General features: G+C 49.7%; 1 protein-coding gene across 14 annotated transcripts in view; it reads left to right on the forward strand.

Moving 5' to 3' along the window:
- GSN (gelsolin) overlaps positions 1-20,407 on the forward strand; it is a 100,039-nt gene extending 79,632 nt beyond the window's left edge. For all 14 annotated transcript variants that reach the window (XM_081065660.1, XM_081065662.1, XM_081065658.1 and 11 more), the window contains 14 exons: positions 1,294-1,455; positions 3,004-3,153; positions 4,306-4,395; positions 6,612-6,744; positions 8,007-8,095; positions 8,269-8,484; positions 10,353-10,486; positions 13,184-13,274; positions 15,140-15,310; positions 15,944-16,118; positions 17,207-17,331; positions 17,541-17,618; positions 19,335-19,395; positions 19,992-20,407. In XM_081065660.1, the coding sequence (XP_080921786.1) occupies positions 1,294-1,455; positions 3,004-3,153; positions 4,306-4,395; positions 6,612-6,744; positions 8,007-8,095; positions 8,269-8,484; positions 10,353-10,486; positions 13,184-13,274; positions 15,140-15,310; positions 15,944-16,118; positions 17,207-17,331; positions 17,541-17,618; positions 19,335-19,395; positions 19,992-20,161 (1,845 nt within the window). In that variant the 3' untranslated portion in view covers positions 20,162-20,407. The remainder of the gene's footprint in view (positions 1-1,293; positions 1,456-3,003; positions 3,154-4,305; positions 4,396-6,611; positions 6,745-8,006; positions 8,096-8,268; positions 8,485-10,352; positions 10,487-13,183; positions 13,275-15,139; positions 15,311-15,943; positions 16,119-17,206; positions 17,332-17,540; positions 17,619-19,334; positions 19,396-19,991) is intronic.
- Positions 20,408-24,153: the final 3,746 nt, after the last annotated feature.

Here is a 24,153-nt window from a genome sequence, read left to right on the forward strand (position 1 = left end):
GGAATCCATTGAAACAGTCAGACTTTCCAGATCCACTGTCTCTTTACCTCCCGCTGAATGAAGTCCCAGGTCAGGGCTGCCCACAGACACTCAGTAGTCCCTGGGCTGGCAGACTTGGGCATGGCCGGGTTCCTGGAAGGGCAAATTTAGAGGTAAAACCCAGTACTGCCACCAACTAGCTGGGACCCTGGGCATGGGACTTACCCTCTTTGCACTTGTTTCCTTGCCTGTGAAGTGGGGTAATGAGTGTCCCTACCTCAGGGCTTGTTGTGAGAACCACATTGTATGTCCATAAAACAGATGCCCTAGCCCATGGCAAGGACTTAGTGACTGGCATCCTCTGCAGTCATTAGCAGGTGAGCACAGGGCGGTTCATCTTCTCTTCACCTGCCCTCCCTCACCTGCCCCCCAGCAGGAGAGCCATTGAAGCAGGGCAGAAGAAGGCTCTGTGAACACCCTGCTGAGCCCCAGGGGATACTCTTGAAAGGTCTCAGGCTCGTACCAAGAAAGGCCACCAGGGGCCGCTACACTCACAACCGGAAAAACATTACTTGAAGACTGCCCTGAACAGTTGGCTCGTTCCTGCCTCCCATCCTGAGTGACCCTAGTGACCTTTGCTCTAAGAAAGCCTGATATTGGGGGAAGAACCTGTCGATTCAGTCACACCTGGGTTTGAATCCTAGCTCCAGAACTTACTCACTGTGAGATCTCAGGCAAGTCCCTTCACTTTGGGGCTTCATTTTCCTTATCTGTAAGATGGGATAATGACACCTGCCTCGCACATGATGCAAAACGCCCCGCACAGTGGGCGATATCATTTCACAAACGTTTCCATATTGTTTACTGTGTGTCGGCATAATAGGAACCCAGTTAAAATTCGCTCCTATTGTCTCCTTGCTTTCATGGAGTCTGTGTGGCAAGAGTCAGACTTGGCTTCGCTCTGCAAAGGGAGGCCGCAAAGAGGGGACTGGATGGGGTGGCGGCATTTCTGGCCCTAGTGGAAGCCTTTTTCTTCCGCCCCCATGGAACCTTTTCCTTGCAGAATGTCTTGGCAACTGGGGTTCCTTAGAACACCCGTTGGGAAATGCTGGTTTTGAGAAAGAAGTGTTTGCAGCTTTTGATTCAGGAAAATGGCCCTGTGATCTTGTCAGTGGAGTATAAGATTCCAAAGGGCGACAAGGTGTAGTGGTAGGGAATCTGTTGGAAGGCCACTGGTCCACAGCCAGAATTTCCTTCACATCAGCTTCTTTGGACCCTCTCCCCGAGACTGACGCTATCTCCTTGACCCAACAGAAAGGAGGCGTGGCATCAGGATTCAAGCACGTGGTACCCAATGAGGTGGTGGTGCAGAGACTCTTCCAGGTCAAAGGGCGACGTGTGGTCCGTGCCACTGAGGTACCCGTGTCCTGGGACAGCTTCAACAATGGTGACTGCTTCATCCTGGACCTGGGCAATGTGAGTGTGCCCTGCCTTTTCCCAGGGGCCACTGAGGTGCTTCTGGCCTGACTCCGGGAGGTAGACACACCCATGTTAATACATGCAAAGGCATGGACAGGGCAAGCCACAGGAAGAGCAGCCCCCATGCACACACCTGCCCTAGGCATGAGTCACACACACGTGCCAAGACTGAGCTACAGATGTGCCCGGCATGCCTGGACTCCCGCACGTGTAGACTCAGCCCATCATGTACGTGCCAACAGACCTCGGGCGCAGTCTACTCGGACTTTGATTGATATACAGACTCCCTGACATATTGTGTTCATATACACATCTGTACCTTTTCACATATAGTCACTCACTTCCAAATACATGGAAGGCATGTACAAAAACTATAGGCTCTCGCCCACCAAGCATGGACATGGCACCACAAGTGGATTTGAGTGTATTGTTCAAGGACCCACATATGTGTATGTCGGACGTGCAGTTACACATTCACAGCTGTATATGGCAATGTGTGTGGGGTGCACTTACCCAGGCCCACCGTACAGATGTGTGATGCTTTGTACCCATTCCTCCCAAATCCGCATGCACTCATACCTATGAATGGACGTGGCAGACATTCCACCCCAAGCTCATGTATACACATGATGTACTGTTCATGCAAACGTAGGCACACACTTACGAGTGTAAGCTTTTACTAAAGGGTGATAGGCACACAGAAGAGTGTGTGAGTCCTGAATGCACACCGGTATGGATTTCATAAAGTGAACACCCATATAACCAACACCCTGATCAAGAAACAGAACCTCACCAGCCCTCAGAAGGCCCCTCCTGTCCTCTTTGAGTCCCTTCACCCCCAAGGGTAACCACTACCCTGAACTCTCTCAACAGCACAGAGTAATTCCGCCTGTTTCTGAACTTGATGTACATGGAACCGTTCTTTTTTATGTTTGACTTCTGTTCAACATTCTGCTTCTGAGGTCCATCCATATTGTTGCCTTTAGCTGTAGATTGTTCATTCTTCTTGCTACGTACGATTTGATTGGCTGAATATGCCACAATTTATCCTTTCTGTTTTCCGGTTTGGGGCTATTATACATGGTGCTGCTCAGAACCTTCTTGTTAGAACAGGTTCTGACTGAGAACAGCTCTTTTGGGGGACATCTGGATGCACTTTTGTTGGGTATGTTCCTAGAAGAGGGATTGCGGGCTCATAGGCTATCAATAGACTGAGCTTTCGTAGCTCTGGCCAGGTGGTTTTGCAAAGTGGTTGTAGCAATTTCCGCTCCCACCAGCAGGCAAACATTGTTATACACATTCTCTGTGTAGTTTCACCTGTGAAAAAGCACATATCCCGAGCCACGCACTCACATACCCTGGTGCACATGGATCACACCTATTGTCCTTAGATGTGTGCATGTGTACGCTCCACCTGCCCTCACCTGGGCCAGCAGAAAACAAAGTGAGCTTACACACACCACACTGTCTCCTCCTGATCTTGTTACTGGGCAGGGCTTATGTGAAGGCCGGGGCGCGGCCTTACACGGGGTCCCTGTCTTACAGAACATCTACCAGTGGTGTGGCTCCAACAGCAATCGATTTGAGAGGCTGAAGGCTACACAGGTGTCCAAGGGCATCCGGGACAACGAGCGCAGTGGCCGAGCCCAAGTGCACGTGTCTGAGGAGGGCGGCGAGCCTGAGGCAATGCTCCAGGTACCGACAGCTGCATCCCAGGAGTGCAGGGGGGGTGCCGAGCCTGGGAAAGGATGCTGTTTACTTTCTTCCATTCAGTAGGCAACGTTGAGGTGAATTTGTTTTTCTACCAAGCTGGAACTCTCTAGAAAGTGGGGAAGAACAGCTTCCCTGACAACTCCCAGACACCACTGGGAGGTGGGCTGGAATCCAGGCCATGCTGTTTGCTGGGGTTTAAGCCACACCCTCCAGCTGGGAGGGCCAGGTTTTCCCAATGGTGACTGCTTCATCCTGGAGCCGAGGAGGAGGGTCTCAGCCTCTCTTGAGGGCAAGGCTGATGCTGACGCCAGGTCAGAAATACACGCCTGAGACCCAATCCCCTCTTTCCTCTTCTGACCATTCCTGGTAGAGTGTGGTCCATTTAGTCAATTGTGTGGTGCCATCACCAGCCATTTTGCTTTGCAGAGGCAGAGTTCACCAGGAAAAGGGGGAGACCATGAACTCTGCTCCATGCCACTTGGCTCCTGCTTGTGTTGAGTTACAGGTTTTAGGAAGAGCAAATGGTGACTGGCATGGGGAGGAGACTGGACACCGTCCGTGGCTTGGGAGGGGCAGTGAGCTGGGGCTGTGGGGGCGGAGGTAGACCAACATGGACGAGTGAAAATGGGCTCTCAAGTCACAGGGATCTGGGTTCCAATTCTGATGTGGCCACCTCACAGCTGTGTGGACATGTCACCTCAGTTTCCTCTTCTGTAAAACGAGAGTGATAATCTGTGCCTCCTGTGTGTGTGTGACATTAATGAGATCCCTTAAAGGCACATAGTGGAAGGTGTTCAGCAGCTGTAGTTACCCTTAGAAGGCCAAGGAGGCGCCGGTTGAAGGACCATCCTGGAGACAGAGAAGCAGGGCATTGTCGGAACTCTTGGAGACAGGGCTATAGGGAGGACAGGACTTAACAGGCCGATCTGGTTGAGCTCCATACACAGGAGGCATGTGAAGAGATGCAGGACGTCTCTGGAGAGGGGGGTCTTCCCCTAACTGGAGGGTTGCCATCGATGTCTTGTGGGCCTTGCCTGCCTGGAGAGCAGGGCTCTCTCAGGAGACCAGGCCCCTCCCAGGGGGATGAGGCTGCCGGGAGCTTATGGCCACCCTTCCATCTCTCCATCTCTGTAGGTGCTAGGTCCCAAGCCAGCTCTGCCCGAGGGTACCGATGACACAGCCAAGGAGGACGCAGCCAACCGCAAGCTGGCCAAGCTCTACAAGGTGAGCCTCAGCTACTCTGTCTCCTGGGGTCAGGGCAAGGAGGCAGGGGGCCCGGTCTTCCCGAGCTCTGCTGTCTTGAGCAAAATCACACCTGGGGGGTGTGGTGGGGAGCTTGGTTTCTGCCTGTCTCCAGTGGGCAGCCATCTACTTCCTTTGCCTCTTGCACCAAGAATAAGAGAAAGCCATTGACTGCAGACACATCTGTGTCATGTTCCTCTGTGGGGTCTTGGCAGCACATGTCCTCTTTCGGGGGCTCAGTTTCCTAGTCTGTAAAGTGGGGAGAAGGGTAGTAAGGTCCACTTTGTAGGATTTCTGGGAGTCCACAAAGAAAACTGATGGGAAAATACTTGGGAAAATACTGCAGAAGTGGGCATGTGTGTGTGGGGGGGGGGCTGGGGTTGGGGCGGGTTATGGTTAATGACTTTATTTATAATTTCTTCCTTGTAATGTTTAAAACTGAATGGAGGCTGCTGTTGAGCTGAGGTGCTCTGGTCCTGTGGCTGAGCCCTGGGACAAAGGCCCACTGAGCCGTGATACTCATATTGTGCCCTCGGCTTATTTGTGGTAAAATAACAAAACGGGGTACAGATTCTCATCATGTACAGAGGAAAACCACGGATTCGTAATTTTTATTCTAATAAAGCAACTCACGCTCACTATAAAACTAAAATAGAGGGCAATACTCAAGAATATAGAAAGAGAATGAAAGTCAATGCGATTTCACTGGTTTAAGATAACCAGTACTATTTTTTTAAATGTCTTAATTACAAAAGTAACAATACTGAATTAAAAACAAAAATCAACCTCTCCTCCTTCCTCTCCATGGGTTACCATGGATACGTGGTTACCATTTTGGTGAAAGAACATCCAGATTACATCCTTCTGTGTCTAATTATATACTTTTCCATCTCTATTTGATATCCAAACTATTTATTCTGTTCTGTGGCCTTTTCCCCCTCAACACAGTCACGAATACCTTTCTATACTACAGGACCACCTGGCCGTTTATAACAGCTATGTAGTGTTCTAGTTTACGAACAGAAGAATTTTTGGCAGACCGCTAGTTGATGGACATCAAAGAATATTTCCACCTTTTCTGATTGCAAACAGTCCCTCTGCACTTGTGCTAAGTATGGCATTAGAGCAAGTTCCCAGACACGGGATGCGGGGTCACAGGCTCAATAGCGAGTCAGTACTGAAAATACTAGCTCTGGAGTCAGACGGCCTGAGTTCAAATCCCAGGACCTGTATTTTGTAGGTCTGCAGGTTGCTTACCCTCTCTGTCTTGGTTTCCTTGTGAGTGAAATGGGGATAGTAGTAGAACTATCATAGGGTTGTTGCAAGGATTAAAAGAGTTCTATAATTATGTAAGTTATTAATTATACTTTGCTTAGAATAGTGCTAGTGCATAGTAAGTACTCAGCAAGCATAGAACATTCATTATTTAAAGTTCTGATAGATATTACTAAACTACTCTGCAAGGGCTCCCAAATTACCCTCCCCAGGGGTTTGAAAGTGCCCGTGTACCTAGAGCCTTGTCCACACTGGATGTCATTCCTTTGAATTTTGACTAGTATGGTACACTTTTTAAAAAATTTAATGAACTTTTTATTTTGGAATGGTTTTCTAGGTTTGCAGAAAAGTTGCAAAGATAGTACCGAGGGTTCTCATGTACCTTTCCTATCCAGCTGCTCATTAACATCTTAACACAACCAAGTACATTAGTCAAAACTAAGCAAGTAACACTGGTTGAATGATATTCACTAAACCACAGACTATTCAGATTTCCCCGATTTTTCATTCCAGATTCCAATTCAAGGTACCACATCCCATTTAGATCTTTTACATTTATTTATTTACTTATTTATTTATTTACTTATTCCTTACTGATGAGATTGACTATTTTCTTAGCCAACTACATAATCCTTCTCCTATGTGACCTGAGTTCCTGCATTTTACCTCCCGTCCCTTTCTGGGTGCTATTCCCGTGTTACACTTGTGTGTAGGTCACAGATGTGGTTGTGACAAAAGAGAAAAGGGAAAAGAAAACCTGAATGTGCCGCAGAGCTTGAGGGTACAAGTCCAGGTGTTACTTTTTAGTCTCCTCCGGGGCTGGGATGCCACCAACCCATGTGTTGGCTTGGGGGTGCCCGCTGGGCAGGCCAACGTGGTGGAAGTCACTCACATCCTGGGCTCCCTCTGCCTTGTCCCCTCAGGTCTCCAATAGTGCGGGCTCCATGTCGGTATCGCTTGTGGCTGATGAGAACCCCTTCGCCCAGGGGGCCTTGAGGTCAGATGACTGCTTTATCCTGGACCATGGCAAAGATGGGAAAATCTTTGTCTGGAAAGGTACTGCGGCCTGGGGAAGGGTTCTGACAGGACTCTGGTGGGAGCTCCTGCAGCCTGGCAGGCTCTTGCCTCAGGAGAGAAGGTAGAGTGTGTATTCCATGTACCCTGAGGTAGGGGCAGGCTCCTGAATGGAGATCAGGACTCATGAGCTAAAAGCCCTGACTGCAATTGCAATTGATTCACTGTGTGATCTTGGGCACTTTACTTATCTCTCTGGGTCTCAGATTTCCAATTTGGACTAAAACCAGTGTTTTTCCCAAATGTGTTGTAATACCAGTTCTCAGAGAGGCTAATTGGCATCATATAAAAAAATACGTAAAAAAATATATAGCTTCATGGTCAAATATGTTTATGGGCAACACTGGGTTAAATGATATTCACAGGTTTGTTTACTGCAGGACTCTTAATAGCCTTTAACTTGCTAATGTATGCATGTTGGGGCTTTTCAGAAAGGTGATCTGGTTTCTGTTTGGGAAACCCTGTGCTAGGGTTCCATGGAACTCTTTGTAGACTGTCTTGGGTACTTATTGCCGGAGGCTACTGGGAAACATTGGCCCGGATGTTTCAGAGTGGATGCGTGGGCATCTCCTCACATGCTTTATTAGTCCAGAGGAAGGGGAGGGAGGCAGTGGGTGGCAGAGACGGTGAGAGACAGAGGGAACACTTGTGGCTATTCCTGTTACCATCTTGGCAATAAGAAGGCTGGAGTCTGAGAGCTGGCATCAGCTGCCAGGAGCTGGCCAGGCACGGGGAGGCTCTCAGAGTCTGGACATACGTCAGACTGTGAAATGGAAGGAGTCCCCCACCATGGACAGATGGCCTAGGGGAGGGGAGGGAGCCCGTGGTGTGTAGGCTTCAGAGGCGATGGGGCAGACACAGCTTTCCCACTTACTGAGTGGCTTTGTTCAAGTCACTTAACCTCTCTGAGACACTGGTTTCCTTTTATGGAAATGGGGACAAGATAATGATCTTTGTCGCATAGTATCAGTACGTGTATTAAATGAAATAATCTGTATTGTTCTGAGCTAAAACACACGCTCAGTAAATTGTCCGCATCGGTTGCTGTGATCATCCAGGACCCCATCTAGACCATAAAGGCTCTAAGAATGGTCATCTCTGGGGGTGGTGGGAGTGGTCTCTGGCCTCGGCTGTCCATTGTCTAAGAGGAATAAGGGGGGAGGTTGGGTTGCTACTTTCTCTGGCGCATTGGGCATTAGGGCGCAGCAGTAACCCCAGGCCCCTCACCCTCCATCTGCCAATAGGCAGGCAGGCCAACACCGAGGAGAGGAAGGCTGCCCTCAAAACGGCCTCCGATTTCATCTCCAAGATGAACTACCCCAAGCAGACTCAGGTGAGTCTGGAGTCAAGTAGGAGAGGGAGAGTGGGTCCAGCTGGGGTGGGGTGGGTGTCCTACCCTCAATGTGGGCTGGCTGGCTGAGGCTCCCCTGAGGACCCCTGCTGGCGGTCCCTGTCCTCAGGGGGACCCGAGCCCAGCCACATCCTGCTCTTCCCCTCCTCTCCCAGGTCTCCATCCTTCCCGAGGGTGGCGAGACCCCGCTGTTCAAGCAGTTCTTCAAGAGCTGGCGGGACCCAGACCAGACAGACGGCCTGGGCTTGCCCTACCTCTCCAGCCACATCGCCAATGTGGAGAGGGTGCCCTTCGACGCTGCCACCCTGCACACCTCCACTGCCATGGCCGCCCAGCACGGCATGGATGATGATGGCACGGGCCAGAAACAGGTACCTGGGGGGTTGGGGTAGGCGTGTCCAGGCCCCTCGTCGCTCCCTCCCAGGCCCCTCTGACCCATGCATGGCCACATGGCCTCCTGCTTCCTTCCCCAAAGACTTTTTTCTATGACGTTTTAACCACAGTACTGGTGAATGAGGTTCTTTTCTCTTAATTTTTACAATCAACATATTCTAAGCACCTACTACCTGCCAGACCCTGTGCCAAGTGTCTCAGAACCCACTTCGCCTGTGAGGAGTGTCTGGTCTGGGAGGGGAGGTGACCACAGCCATACCTGGTTGCTCGGACCTGTGTGGTCAGTGAAGATGGGAGGCAAGCACAGGGATTATGGGAGCAGAAGAAGGACAGCAGGGGCTGAGAGTAGGGTGGATGGGGTAGTCGTCACAGAGATGGGGACACTTCGGTTGGGCCTCAGAGTATGAGTAGGAGTTTGCTGCCAGAGAGGAGGAATGGGCCCTCCAGGCAGGAAGCTGTCCCGGGAGCTTTGCTGGGCGTGTCCTCAAGGAGGGGCCTTGAGTGCTGTGTCCAAGGTTGTGGACTTGAGCCTCTGATGAGCAGGTGCGAGTAAGGAATTTTCTTTTTTTCTTTCTTTAAAAGCAGAAATGTGACAGGCTCAGTTCTGTGCTTTCAAAGATCTTTGTGAAAATGGATTAGAGGTGGGAAAATGAAGGTAGAGACTCCATGAGGAGATTGTTATAATAGTTTAGGGAATAGACGACAACCTCGAGACCAGGAAGGTCACAGTGAAGATGGAGAAGAGTGGGGTGGGGTGCGGGAAATGTTTATGAGGTGGCCTCTGTTTCAGGCAAACATCGATTCCATGCCAACATGACAGAAATAGCAAAAGGCTTAATTTTTATTTATTATCGTTTATGTCATTGGTATTATTATTCATTCTTTCATTCATTGAGTGGGCGGGGAGGATGCAGTGAAAATATTCAGGGTAGGGCAGTGTGGAAAGAGCACTGGCAGCCTGGCTGTGTGACCTTGGGTGAGTTATTTAACCTCGTTGAGTCTCACTTTCCTGACCTGTAAAATGGGGTTTAGTCCCAGTCCATCACGTTCAAAACTTTTCAACGTCCATAGATTTCGGGCTTCTGTTTTCTGGGACTTGGAGGGCTCAATGTCTCTGCAGCACCACCAGGTGGCGCTGCAGGGCCTCATGACCCCCTGGGAAAAGCATGTCACCAAAGCTCTGCAAAGAGATCTACCAGCAGGGGTCATTCGGAGGTCCTGTAGTGATGGCCCTGCCTCTGGAGGTGATCTATAAAGTCCAGACAATTCAATAATGATACAGATAATGGTAATATTAGTAATAACAATAATTCTAATAATAAGAGTTGCTGCCACCTGCAGAGCTATCACCCTGTGCCAGGCTCCGTGCTAGACTTTTATGAATAAACTCACTTGGTCCTCACAACAACCTTTCGAGGTAGCTACTCTTACTATTCCCATTTTTCAGATGAAGACACTGAGGTTCAAAGAGTTTAAGCAAGTTGTCCCAGGTCTCACAACCGCTAAGGAGGTAGAGGCTGATCTGGTTCCCGGTCACATGTTGATTTGTGCCCTCAGCCCTCACTGTGTTATGCTTGCTAAAGGCACATTATATACCGCCATGCAGCTCCGAGGAGGAAGCGGGGTGGGTGGGGCAGGGGTTCGGTGTAAGGATCCTCAGCAGGATACCTGCATTTGAATCGAGTGGCTCTGTGATTTGCACAACTTATTTAACTTCAGCCTGAGCTCAGGTGGAATCACCGATGAAACTCTTGTCCCATTATGGAGCCACAAGGTGGTTCCAAGCTGGCCTGAGTTGCGGGGGGTGGGGTGCCATCCCCTGTTAAGCCCAGCGTTGCTCCGGCAGATCTGGAGAATTGAAGGCTCCAACAAAGTGCCAGTGGACCCCGCCACCTATGGGCAGTTCTACGGCGGGGACAGCTACATCATCCTGTACAACTACCGTCACGGCAGTCGTCAGGGACAGATCATCTACAACTGGTGAGGTCGGGGTCCGTGCGCTGTGGGGCGGCGCAGGGGGCACTGTCCTGACGGCGAGCGTGGCAGCAGGCTGGAGGAGTCAGCAGGATGTCTGAGGACGTGCGGGCCTGCGGTGGGATCGCGCTCTGCTGCGGAGGGCTCTTACCCACAGAGCAACACCACTTGTCATGTTCTTTTCTTTTCAAGTCCTGTCAGACAGCTGAGCTTGGGTGGTTTTAAAATACCAAGTCTAATACATGTGTTTTCAAGCTGTCTAACACCTTTACAAACTTTCTTTTCCACAAGCTCTTCGCTGCCATTCTTCTCTTCTTCACAGGTTTTTGTCTCTTTGCTCCTTTCCCTTCATTCTTTGCCGTCGGGAATATGGAGGTGTTAAGAGAACCTGAATCGCTACTGCTGGCTGGTGGGAGATCATCAAAAAGCAAAGGGCCCCCTGACCCTGGGAGAGCCTGGAGGCTGTTCCTGAGTCAGTACTGCTGGCTGGAGGGAGGTCGTCAAAGAGCAGGGGTCCTTTCTGAGCTTCTTTCCCTGCAGCCGGGCGCAGCGAGCGCTCAGGCTCCAGCAGGTCCCCAAACAGGGCCATGGTGGCGGCGGGCTTGGCAGATGCGCAGCCCGCAAGCAGCAGCGGGCCCCACACCCCTTGTCTTATTTCTTACAAGGACTTTTAAACTATTCTTATAAAACATCACATGGCTGTTGTAGGAGATGTGAATAGGGATGGAGTAGGGAGAAACAAACAAGCAGAAAATCTCTTCCACCATTCCTCTCTAACTACTGAACACCCAGGTATTTACCCTCCCACCCATTTCCTAATTAAAAATTATTTGTAACTCTTTAAAAATAGATAATGCATTCATGTAATCAAAAAACAAAAACAAGATAAAAAGGTATCTGTTGAGAAATCTTGTTCTCACCCCACCCCTCTCCAACATGTTCTCCAACCCCTAACCCTTCGTGGGTAACCTCTTTTATTAGTTTTTTTGTGTATCTGTGCAGTAATTCTTTATGCAAACTTAAGCAAATATGACTCAATATTCCTAGTTCTCTCCCTTCCTTACACAATAGATAGTCTGCTTTGTGTGTTGTCCTGCACTTTACTTTTCTCACTTACCCTCCATTGTGTCAGCACACGGAGAATTTCCTTGCTCTTTTTTTTTTTTTTTAACAACTGCATAATATTCCACACTGTTTAACAGATTCCCTGCTGGCGCAGTCTTGGACTGGTTCCAGTTGTTGGTGATTACAAGCATCGCTGCAATTAGGAACTTTAAGGAAATGTCATTTTGAATGTGTAGAGCAATGTCTAGCGTAAGTTCCCAGAAGTCAGATCGCTTGTCATTTTGATGGATAGCACCCAGTTTCCCTAGATAAGGTTTGTAGTATTTTCAGCAACAAGTGAGAGCATTTGCTTCCTAGTAGCCTCACCAGTATGGACTGTCTTATCCACCTTTTCGATATTTGTCAACCTTGCATTAGGTTGGTGCAAAAGTCATTGCGGTTTTTGCAATTATTTTTAAACTTTTAAACCGCAATACTTTCGCACTGACCTAATTGTTTATAAAATGGTATCTCAGTACATTTTTAGTTTGGATCCCACCCCAGGTGGCAACACACGGCCTCTCATGGTGGCACGTGGCAGCCCAGCTCCAGGGAGAGCTGTTCACAATCTTAGCTGTAGAGAGCGCAGCTCACTGGCCCATGTGGGAATCAAACCTGCGACTTCAGCGTTAGGCTCCAACCACCTGAGCCACTGGGCTGGCCCTTAAGGTTTTATTTTGAAACGACTTTTTTAGACTTCTTGAAAAGTTGCAAAATAGTACATATAGTTCCCGTATAACCATTACACAGTTGCCTCTATGTTCACATCAAACTGAACTATAATACAATCATCAAAACCAGGAAGTTGATATCGATACAGTACTGTTTGTTAATCTATAGACCTTACTTGAGTTTCACCAGTTTTCCCACTGATATCCTTTTTCTGGTTTAGGATCTAACCCAGAATCCCACATGCCATTTAGTCGTCACATCTCCTTAGTGGTATCCAATCATCATGTCTGATCTAATCTGTGTCAGTTCCTCAGTCTTAATTAGTGCATCAGCACATTGATTTGTCACATTTTGTTGGCTTATATCAGGTAACACATTGGTTATGGGAATTTAGACAGTCTAGGAAAAGGTGGACAGAAAGCCACCCTGTCCCAAATCTCCCCCCTCAGGGCTGTCACCACTGGCCTTTTGGGGAACATCCATGCAGACCTCTCCGCACGTGTCCACATGAGGCTAAACTGACTCATGCCCTTTTCAACCAGTGCCCTCACGTCGCACTTGCTACTCCCTGACCTGCCTTTCCACCCTGTGCAATGTCCCGGCCACCTTTCTGCCTCTTGGCCTTCAGTCTCAGAGCACCTTCTCGTGGCTGCCCAGCCTGGAGTGAGCCAAAACGGGGCACATTTAGGAAAAAGAAGTCCTCTGGTGTGGCTCAGTTCTCTATGAGAAGGCTTGATGCTAAGCTGGCGGTATGGCATTTTGGTTTGGTTCCTGGCTATGGTTGCTCTTCAGAGATTCCCTTGCCCTCTCTGTGCGTCAGTTTCACTTCCTGTAATCTTGAGATTTGTGGGTTTGTCAGGCCCAGGGCAAAGGCGAGACTGGGAACTATGTGTGAAAGCCACTGCTGAGTGTCACTTCCTCTTCCAGGCAGGGCGCCCAGTCCACCCAGGATGAGGTTGCTGCATCTGCCATCCTGACCACCCAGCTGGATGAGGAATTGGGAGGGACCCCTGTCCAGGTGAGCCCCACCTGCTGCCCCTCTGGGTCATACCCTGGGCCTTGTCCTCTGTTCACTCATCTGCCTGACTCTTCATCTGTCCACCCAACAAGCATTTATGAGGGCTCCCTGGTGCTGGCACTGTGTCTGCAGCCCCACGAGCACACAGCCCCACCCCTGCCCTGATGGGGGTTCCAGTCAAGGGGGAAAGACGTTCAGCAGACGTGCACACCAGCGTGTGCATAATCACGCCCTGGAGGTCAGGTCACACACAGATGTGTGCAGTGAGTCACACCGATAAGCCGCTGTGGGCGAGAAGCCGGAGAGGCAGCGTGGCGGGACGTGGGCGTGGGGGCAACCTGCTTGGTTTGCATCCTGTCTTCACTTGTGGGCAAGTCACTTAGCCCCCATGCCTCCGTGTTCTCAAACGGGGGGTCACCGCCCCCATCTGACAGGAGGGCTGTGCAGATGAAGCATTAACATTGGTAAAGCACTTAGAGCTGTGCCTGGCCCCTGACAGGCTCCTTACACGTGTGTGTTACGTATAAGGACAGATTCCCCAGTAGGATCTAAGATTAGAGAAGCCCTCTTTCCCCCAAGGAAGGGGCTTTTCATCTGGGGCCAGTCAGATGAGTAGGGGTTGGCCAGGCAAAGAGTGAAGGAAAGCATTCCAGGCAGAGGGAAGAGTATATGCAAAGGCCCTGAGGTGGGAGGGAGCACTGGGTGTTAGAGCAAGGTGCCATGGGTGCCTGATAGGAGTCTGGAGAGGTGCTCAGAGGGGCCAGACCACCCGGAAGCCATGGTGACGTTGTTGGCCTTGATCCTGAGAACAAGGGGATGGATGTTGCTAAATGATAAATCTGACATGAGGGGATTCATGGGTCTCAAAGGTCACGCGGGCTGTAGTGTAGGGCCCGGGAGGGCAGCAGAGCGTGGTTGGAAAGTTGAGAGGGGAGAAGACACAATTCTCCTTCCTCTGTCCTACCCTTGGAGTGGGTGGGGCTCTTGATTCAGATCCAAGGTTGGTGCCCTGACCTTTGTGACACGGGTGTCCTCTGGGTGCCGGGGTCCGAGTGGGATGATTGCTGCCTTAGCTCATTTGATCCCAACAATGGCCTTGGGAGTGGCATTCTTGGTTCCATTTTATAGACGAAGAACCTGAGAGGTTGAGGCATGTGCCCAAATTCTCACCATCAGGGTGGCACTGGGATCTGAACTGTAACGCTGCAGTGCTGGGTCATGCTGGGAAGTGACCACAGCACCCCCAAACACACACACGACATTTGCTTCGAGATTTAGGTTTCCAGCCATGACTGGGGTCTGGGTGGCACACGGGCAGAAGCAGATACAATATATCTTGGCACAGACCTCCTTGCCGCACTCCCTCCCACCATCAGGCCCCTGACTGCAGCCGGCCTCCGGGCTGCTCTGGCTGTGTGGGAGGGGTCTCTCCAGATCGGGAGGCTCTCTTCTCACCAATCCGCTGGCTTTCGTGCCTGGAGCTGATGTCACCATCCTGGAAGCACGTCCATGCACAATCCCTGTGCCTCCATTTAAGGGAATATTTGCAAACATGGGCTCTCTTGGTTCTTGGACTAGACACAGGGTCAGCAAGGCAGGTCCTTTTGGGAGGGGAGAGCGGCTGAGGCAGCACCCAGGGGAATGCAGGCAATAGCAGCGTCTCCAAGCTTCCTGGAACTTGCCGTTCCCTGCCCAGGCCCTGGGTGCTGTGGGGTCAGGCTCCACGCCACCCACAGATATAAGCGTGATGGCCTTGTTTGGGGGTGGGTCTGGGCCATGGTGGCCAGGGAGGGGGGTGAGGCTGGTGCCACATCAAAGGACCTTTGCTCCCACTTCCCTGACTTGCTCTCCCATCTCCCTGCCAGAGCCGTGTGGTCCAAGGCAAGGAACCTGCCCACCTCATGAGCCTGTTTGGCGGGAAGCCCATGATCATCTATAAGGGTGGCACCTCCCGTGAGGGTGGGCAGACAGCCCCCGCCAGTACCCGCCTCTTCCAGGTCCGGGCCAGCAGCGCTGGAGCCACCCGAGCCGTTGAGGTAACTAACACTCAGGCACTGACCCCACGAGGAACATGGCCTCCCTGAAACCTCCCTCGCTTGATGGGTAGATCTCTGGGCATAGGATTGAGTGGAACTGGGTGAGGGGTTAAGAAGCAACTTTTTGTACATTCATACCCTGGCAGCAGGATTGTATGTCTTACATTTCCCCTTGTTTCAAGGATGCCCAGTGCCCCTTGTACATCTTCCATAACGGGCAGCCCACTGCTCACCGGTAGTCCATTCTCCACAGTCTGGACACTTCCACTCTGGATTATATTCCAGTTGGCTACTATCCCTTTTATGGTGGAAGGCACAGACCTGATCATACTCCTATAGGACGGTCTGAGCAGCTTAGAGGAGAATGGGACTATCACCTCCTTTATTCTGGGCACTCAACTTCTGTTAATACATCCCAGAATTCTAGAATCACTTTGGCTAGCCACAGGGCATTAGTGACTCATGGAAGTCAACTAAGCCCCTCAGTGTCCAACATCTGTGCCCTCTGCTGGGTTAGGGTGTGCTTCTCCAAGTCCCCACCTAATCTTGTCCTGCTGTAGTGTTTCCTGGGCTGTGAGAAGGGGGCTGAGGGGTTTTGGTCATTTTCTAAATAACCGAGCACTGTCCTTCCAGATACTCCCTAAGGCTGGTGCACTGAACTCCAACGATGCCTTTGTGTTGAAAACCCCCTCGGCTGCCTACCTGTGGGTCGGTGCAGGAGCCAGTGAGGCAGAGAAGACCGGGGCCCAGGAGCTGCTCAGGGTGTTGCGGGCCCAACCTGTGCATGTGGCAGAAGGCAGCGAGCCAGGTAGGAGCGAGGGCCGGAGGGGCCTGCTGCTCTTTGGGGGCTGCAGCTGTTAGGTTTCCCTTCCTTCCTTCTGCTTGGGGGATGGGGTTGGTCTCTGTCCTCACCCCTCCTCAATGCCTGTCCTCTCATGTGTGTTAAATAAAAGTAGTTGGATGAAAATGAGGGCTATGGTGAGTGAGAAGGAGGCCTCCAGAAGTTACAGAAAGGAGAGCTCAGTATGGGCCGGGGCAGTCAGGGAGAGCTGCTGGAGGAGGCGGTCATTTGCTGGGAAGCCTTGAAAGACGGTAGGCAGGACTAACAGCCTTGCAGGGACAGCAGTCGCTCCTAATCTTAGAATGTCCATGCACAAAGTGCCGCAGGCCACCTCTGTTTCCACAATAGAGGTCAGGAACATCTTCCTTCGGCTAGCGCTCAGTCTTTCTGCTCTTACTTTTAAGCCCACTCTCTCCTGCTTGATACTTAGCAGATCTGGGGAAGGCTAGCTCGGTCTAGAGCAGCACTGTCCGGTGGAACCTTCTGAGAGGATGGACATGTTCTTTATCTGCCAGGTCCAATTTGGTGGCCACTAGTCAATGAGCACTAGAAATGTGACTGGTGGGAATTAGTGAGAATGAGGAAATGAATTTTTAATTGTGTTTAATTTTAATGAATTTAAATATAAATTGTCTCATGTGGACAAAATAGGCATAGTGGAAAGAATAAAGGGATTGAAGTCTGACAAGATTTGTATCCTGGCTTTACCGTTCACTAGCTGTGTGATAGTGAGTGAGTTGCTTACCCTCTCGAGCCCCAATCACCTCATTTGTTGAGTGGGGATAATTATCCCCATCCCACAGTGCTGTCGTCAGTCTCAAACCAGAAGTAGTCCTGGCTATGTGTTGAATACCACGTGTGCCCTCTCTGGGCTCTATTTCATCACCTTTGAATCTCTCAGGCTCCTTCCCTCTTTGGCCCTCTGGGATTTTAAGATGATGGGTAGAGATTGAAAGCAGTTGTTTGCTCTAAGTCAGGGTTTATTCCAGCATCTGATGAGAAGTGCTAGGGAGGCAGTGATGTCAGTTGGCAACTGGTGTGGCCTCCCTTCACAGACAGCTTCTGGGAAGCCCTGGGTGGGAAGGCTGCCTACCGCACGTCCCCAAGGCTGAAGGACAAGAAAATGGATGCTCATCCTCCTCGTCTCTTTGCCTGCACCAATAAGATCGGACGTTTTGTGGTAAGCCCCTGCTTTCCCCTGGGGAGGCGTGTTCTAGGGAGGGGACCCTTGGCAACAGGGGCAGGGAGAAACAGATCTGAGGGTGCAGCACGGTGGAAGGAGTCCCCTGCAGGCCGGAGGCAGCTCTGCAACTCCCTGGTGGGGAGCCTACCCTGGGAGCAAGAGCACTGGCAGCTGTGCTTTCATTAAGCTCTTGGGTTCCTTCCCAGATCGAAGAGGTCCCTGGCGAGCTCATGCAGGAAGACCTGGCCACTGATGATGTCATGCTCCTGGACACCTGGGACCAGGTGAGTGAAGGACTGGAGGTAAAGGCTCTCTGGCCTGAAGGAGTGGGAGCACCTACACTTGCAGCGCTAAGGTCGTTAACAGAAAGACTTAAAGAAGCAGTGCCAGCTGTTGCTGGAAAAACCCATGCTGCATGTCACTTCTCCTTTCTGAGCCTCCCTTTCCTCATCTGCCAAAACCTACCTTGCATAATCCAACAAGGTGAGATGCAGATTAAATCACCTTGCAAACTGCAAAACACCATGGAAATGCAGATCAGATGATGAGCGTTCCCTCCCGGGCCTTTAGGGGAGTGTGAACTCTTACTTTAAATCTGTTGGTAAAGGAAGTTGAACCTAACAGCATGTCATATGCAGGATAACTGTCCAGGGTCACCCGGAGGTGGTGACGTGCATCTGGGTTCTCTCTGCTTCACCCTAGGGAAGGCCACCATGTCTTCATGGCAGGGGAAATGCCATTCGTGCATTCAGCCAACATTAACTGAGCACCCGCTTTGAGGCAGGCTCTTTTCTAGATGCTCGGGAGCAGTAAATAAAGAAGACATTTCCCTGCCCCCGTGGGGCTTACAGTCTCTTGGGGGTGGCAGTCAATAACCCCTGCTATCAATTTGGCTTCTTCCAGAGTTGTCAGGGCTCTAGATAGCAGGCACACGACTCCCATCTACCCTTAGGGCTGTTTCTTGGGATTCCCAGTTGGGATATGGGCACCAAAATGCTTGCAGCTTGAGCCATGCAGCTAGCGTCACTAATTGCTGCACTGGCTACTGAATCTGTTTGTTCATCTGTTTATTCATTCACTCCACCAACATGTATGAAGTGTCTTCCAGGCAAAACGCTGCAGTGCTGGGAACCCTCTGATGAGCAAAGTAGACAGAATACCTGCCGTGGGGGAGAGCAGTGGAGTAGGGAACATATTTGTAAATAGGAGCGATGAAATGGCATTTTGTTGTCTAATACTGTTTTATCCATGACAAGCTCCCTCTAAAATATTTCAGAGAAACCTAAAAATAGATGATACAGAAAAATCCGCGGAGCCAGTTTTTTGGTGTAACGAAATGCATAATAAGACTCAAAATGGTGGCAGTTGTGGTGAATTGTTTTGATACCAAGCTTTGGTTGGCCCAGACACACAGAGACTGGCACATAGCAGACTCTCAGTGCATATTTGTTGGTTGAATAAACCCGTGAGCGTATGTTTGGCCACTCACTTGTTGAACACGTAAATACCCTGAAAGGGATAATTCATGAACTTCTAGAGCGGGGTCTCATGCTCAAGGCACCTGACTGGCGGTGTCAGTGAGTGAAGCAGGCTGGGATGGGGAGACAGGAAGGACGGGTGGCGTCTGAGGGGAACTGGAATTTCCCGTCTCCAGGGGCCGCTGCTGCTTAGCTTCATCCCCGTCAAGGTAAAGGCTCATGGTTGCCAGGTCCTCCAGGTTTTCAAGAGAAGTCGGAAATCTAGAAATAATGTAATGAGCAGGCGATGAAATCTGTCTAAGAAGACATTGCAGACCAACCTAGGGTGGTGAGTGGGCAAACAGAACATGCCTGGAGGTCACTGGTTTGCATCGTCTGTTCCAAATCCTTCTCGGCGTCACCCGTGAGCTCTGTCAGCTGCGGGTTTGTCCAGTCCAGCACCTGGGACCGCCGCACTCCTCCTCCAGCGGCGGTTTTGGCCAGCACTCCTCATGCTCTTTCTATTTCACGTCTCGCCTCCAGGTCTACGTCTGGGTTGGGAAGGATTCCCAAGAAGAGGAGAAGACAGAAACCTTGAACTCTGGTGAGGCCCCACGTCTGCCGGTGGTCTGTTTCCTGTGGTGGGGTGGGCGCAGCTCCCTGTACAAGGCTAGGGTTCCTGACAGTGGCGTGGAGACTTCCTCATCTATTGTCAATCCCTTGTGAGCCCCACCTGGGGCGTGAAAAAACAGCTCAGATCCTTCAGAAAGCCTTAGGTCATGCCAGGGAAAGGAAGGAATAGACAGAAGCTGCTTCAAGTTCCCAGAGTACCCAAGGACTGAACTCATCAGGGTTCAGATGTTGGCAGGCAGGTCCCTGGGATCTGAATGGATCTGATTTGGGAGCCGGGAGCCCCAAAGCTGGTTCTTTAATATTGTCTAATAGACAGAAATGATATAAGCTTTGTGAGGCAGGAGGTTAAACTATGACCCCTGCCCCTTCCCATGTTCCTGGGCAAGGTGGTGGGGTAGACATGCGGGTGCCATTGCCTTCAGGGCACAGTGGTGTCCAGTGCAGACTGGGCATTAGGGCAGTGGGACCAAAAACCATCGTAGGCAACTCCTGCTCTGAACCGCCTCTCCCTGGTGAGGGAGGCACTAAGGATTCCCGGGTCTCTTTCTCCTCCATGTGTGTCTGCAGCTAAGCGGTATATCGAGACGGACCCAGCTAATCGTGATAGGCGGACCCCCATCACCGTCGTGAAGCAAGGCTTTGAGCCTCCCTCCTTTGTGGGCTGGTTCCTTGGCTGGGATGACAACTACTGGTCTGTGGACCCCTTGGACAGGGCCATAGCTGAGCTGGCGGCCTGAGGAAGGGCAGGCCCCACCCCTGTCACTGGTCAGTGCCTTCTAGAACTATCCATCCCTCAAGGAGACCTTATAGCAGGGCCACTCTGGTGTGTGTGTCTGTGTGTGTGTGTGTGTGTGTGTGTACGTGTGTGTGCGTTTTACAGTAGCCAAAAACAGCCTTGCAAAAATTCAGGGTCCTATTGAAATTGTCTCAAGTGTCTGTGCTTTTGGAAATTGAATTCAATAAAAGCTTTTTGGAGTGTGTTAGCCTGCTGTGGCTCTGTATGTCCTGGTAATTATTCTGAGAATATCCAGGGAGGGGCCTCACATGTGCCAGTGAATCAGCGAAGGAGCTTCATTTGCCCTGTGTGTGAATCCTTAGAGAAGCAGGTGCCAAGACGAGCTGAAGTGTGCATAGGTTGTACAAAGGAACTTCCTGTGTGAAAGGAAACTGGGAGGGAACTGGGGAAGGCTGGGCGCCATCAGCCCGAGATGCAAGTCTGACCCCAAGTAAAGGAGAGGGAGAGAAGGGTGGGTGGAAGCATCTTACGTGGTCGTGCAGTCCAGGAAGGTTTGGCAAAGCTTCTGGGGAGTTCTTGAGCCAAAGTAAAAGAAAAAAAAATTGTCTTCACTGGTATGGTCCAATTTTTGTGGTTTTTTTATTGCGGTAACTATACATAGCATAATATTTGTCATTTTGATCACTTGTACGTGTATAATTCAGTGGTACTAAATATAGGTTTGATGTTGTATGACCATCCCCACTCTATACCCAAACCTTTATCATAATAATCACCGTGAATGCTGTGCCCATTGAACAGTAATTCCTTAGCCCCCCTCCACTCCCCATGCCCCCACCCCTGGGAACCTTTCTTCTAATTTCTGTCTCTATGAATTTGCCTATTCTAGTTGCCTTGTATACGTGGAATCATACAGTTTTTGTCCTCTGTATCTGGCTTATTTCACTTAACACGATGTTTTGAAGATGCATACATTTTGTAGCATGTATAAAAATTTATTTTTTTTTTGTTGCTGAGTAATATTCCATTGAGTGCATATGGGTAATCCCCTGCTTTCCAAAAGTTCGAGTTAGGCCACTTCGCTTTTACGGAAGACCTACATTCGCACCCTGTTTTCCCCAAAGTAAGACCTAGCCGGACGTTCAGCTCTAATGTGTCTTTTGGAGCAAAAATTAATATAAGACCCAGTATAATATAATATAATATAATATAATATAATATAATATAATATAATATAATATAATATAATATAATATAATATAATATAATATAATATATAATAAATATAATATAATATAAATATAATAATACCGGGTCTTATGTTATAGTAAAATAAGACCGGGTATTATACTAACTTTTGCTGCAAAAGACGCATTAGATCTGATAGTCCGACTAGGTCTTATTTTCGAGGAAACACAGTATGGTAACTAAGCTTTTATGTAAAAGCGAAAATCCTCTTTGGATTTCCTTTGGTTAGTGAAAACAGGTACTAACGTAGGTCTTTCGTAAAAGTGAAGTTGCACAACACGACCTTTTAGAAAGCAAAGGATACGCTTTGCTTTACGCCATTCCTGCTCACGAAAGGTTTCATAGGAACGCTCTATTTTCGGATAGCGGGGGAAACCTGTGTACCACATTTTGTTTTTTCCACTGATCCACCGACGGACACTCGGGTCCCTTCCACCTCTGGCTCTTGTGAATAATGCTGTTGTGAGCACTGGTGTGGAACTATCTGTTTGATTCAAAGTTGTTAAGCCAGGATCAAATCAGCCAGCGTAAGAGCTGTGTGTCTCCCTGGAGCGGTGTGCGGTGTCCCCTCTCCCCACTTATATCAGCCATTGTGAGGTGTGGCCTTGGAGCACTAGTGGAATGGAATTCAAAGCCAGCCGCTGGGGCCTTTTACCGCTTACGTTCCCTAGGGTAGAAAGTCGGCGAGGTGCCATTCTCATGGCTGCCATACACAGTAACGTCTGCCTAGAACTTGCTCGCTTCCTCTGGTTCCCACCGGTCATTTTGCTGCCGCCAAGCTGTTTGGAGAAATCTGCTGCTGCAGTTACCATCACATGCTCCCAAAGTTTGCATCCATTTGGGTTTGGGAGAGGGAGCGCCTCTGTTCCCATCTCGGTCCCCTGGGCCCCCTGACTCTGCTCATACTCAGATTGTCATGAAGTCCTTCTCAGACATTTTCATGAACTTGTGCCTCTACATCTTTTCTCCAGGGAAGTTCCAAACCCATCCAAGGAACAGCTGCGGGACAGACCCTGTTCCCTCCCCCTATCCTTCCAGTCTTTTCTCACCATGTTTTATCCCCTTTTGTTCTGTGCCACCTCCCCATCCAAGTTGCAAAGTGATAAAACCTGTGTGAGGGAAGGGCGTGTATATGTGTTTACACTTGTCGTTTTCAAAGCTGGCTGATCACCTAAATTGTCTAGGGAGCCTTTTAAAAGCATAGCTTCCCCAGAGGCTCTCCCTCCAGAGATTCTAATTCATCACGGGTAGTGGAGAAGGAATTTTCCAGGTGAAACATGGGGAGAAAGTCATCTCAGGCAGTGTATGTGTAGCAAGTACAAAGACGGAGAGTTATGAGGGAGAATGTTACACTCAGGGACAGATAACAGCCTGGTGTGGCTGGAGCAGAAGTTGGGGAGTGCTAGGCCTCAAAGCTGAGTTAATGAGGGGCCTTGAATGCCTAGCTAAGGGGTTTGAACTTGATCTTGTAAGGCCTGCCTGCCTGCCTGACCTACCCCAAGGGTTGCTCTAGTGGTCAAAGCAATCACCTTGACAAATGCAAAGTCCTAGAACAAAAGCAGCACTGGCCACCTGAAGCTTCGGGCCTCGACAGAGCCGGCTCACATCCTGGAAACCTGCAGGAGGTCAAATTGTAAGTGGACCTGCCCATGCATTCTTTCTTTCCATTTATTGGCATTCAAGGTGGTTTATTGACCAATTTGGGTTCATTGCTACTTGTGGCCTCAGAGAAAGCTCTGAAATTCTCCGAGAAAGGAAGTTGCCAGAGGCGACCGAGTTGCTTGGACTTCATACTTTTCTCTTAAAGGCAAAGTAACACATCAGGAACAATATCACTTCAGCCACTTATTTTCTCTTCCTAACAATTTTTGAGACCTTGGATTTCATCATCTACTATGGAGAAGCTACTGTGAAATGCCATGACAGGCACCAAGAGGGCATCTCTTGGAAAGAGATTGGCCTGGGCTTGGATCCTGTGCCCCGTTTTGGGCAATTAATTCAGTTCAACAGATATTTATTGTGCACTTTGTGCCAGGCAATGTGCACGGCACTAAAGACATAACAGGAAATTTTCTATAAGCCTCAATACCCCCACCTGTAAAAATGGCAATATTGTATTAAAACAGTACCTAACTGGAGATGGTATAATATAGTGGTTCAAAGCTGGGCTTTGGAGTCAGACCTGGGTTCACATTCTAGCTCCACAACTTCTTATCAGTGTGATTTTTACTTAACTCTTGGTAGCTTCCTTCCATGTAAAATGGGAGTACGAGTATTTCCTATACACAGAGTTTTTATGATAATTAAGGGAGATTATGTTTAGTTCAAGATCTGTGGCACCGGGTTTCCTACCGTTTGGGCCAGAGTACTATATAACACGTTGCGTTTACAAACTCCCTAGCTACTCCCCTTTCTTGGACTGAACACAAAGTCTCACTAAGCAAATGGACTTAGACAGTCTTGAAAAACTGTGATCTACATAGAAAATGACTGCTGCTGGTGGTGTGTATATGGGGTGGTGGAGGCAGGCACTGTCCCACGAAACTGCATATATGGACACCTTGAGTCTTTGGCATTACACGGCTCCATGTTTGATCCCAGCTCTGACTTTGGATAAAGTTTAACCTTTGAGCCTCAGTGTCCCCATCTCTAAAATGGGGACAATATCTTCATCAAGTTGTTTTGAGGATAAAAATAATAGAATGTATGTACAAGTATTTCAGCACGGAGCCGTAGGGTACCTGG

Source organism: Rhinolophus hipposideros (genome assembly GCF_964194185.1).
Source record: "Rhinolophus hipposideros genome assembly, chromosome: 11".
Classification (NCBI taxonomy): domain Eukaryota; kingdom Metazoa; phylum Chordata; class Mammalia; order Chiroptera; family Rhinolophidae; genus Rhinolophus; species Rhinolophus hipposideros.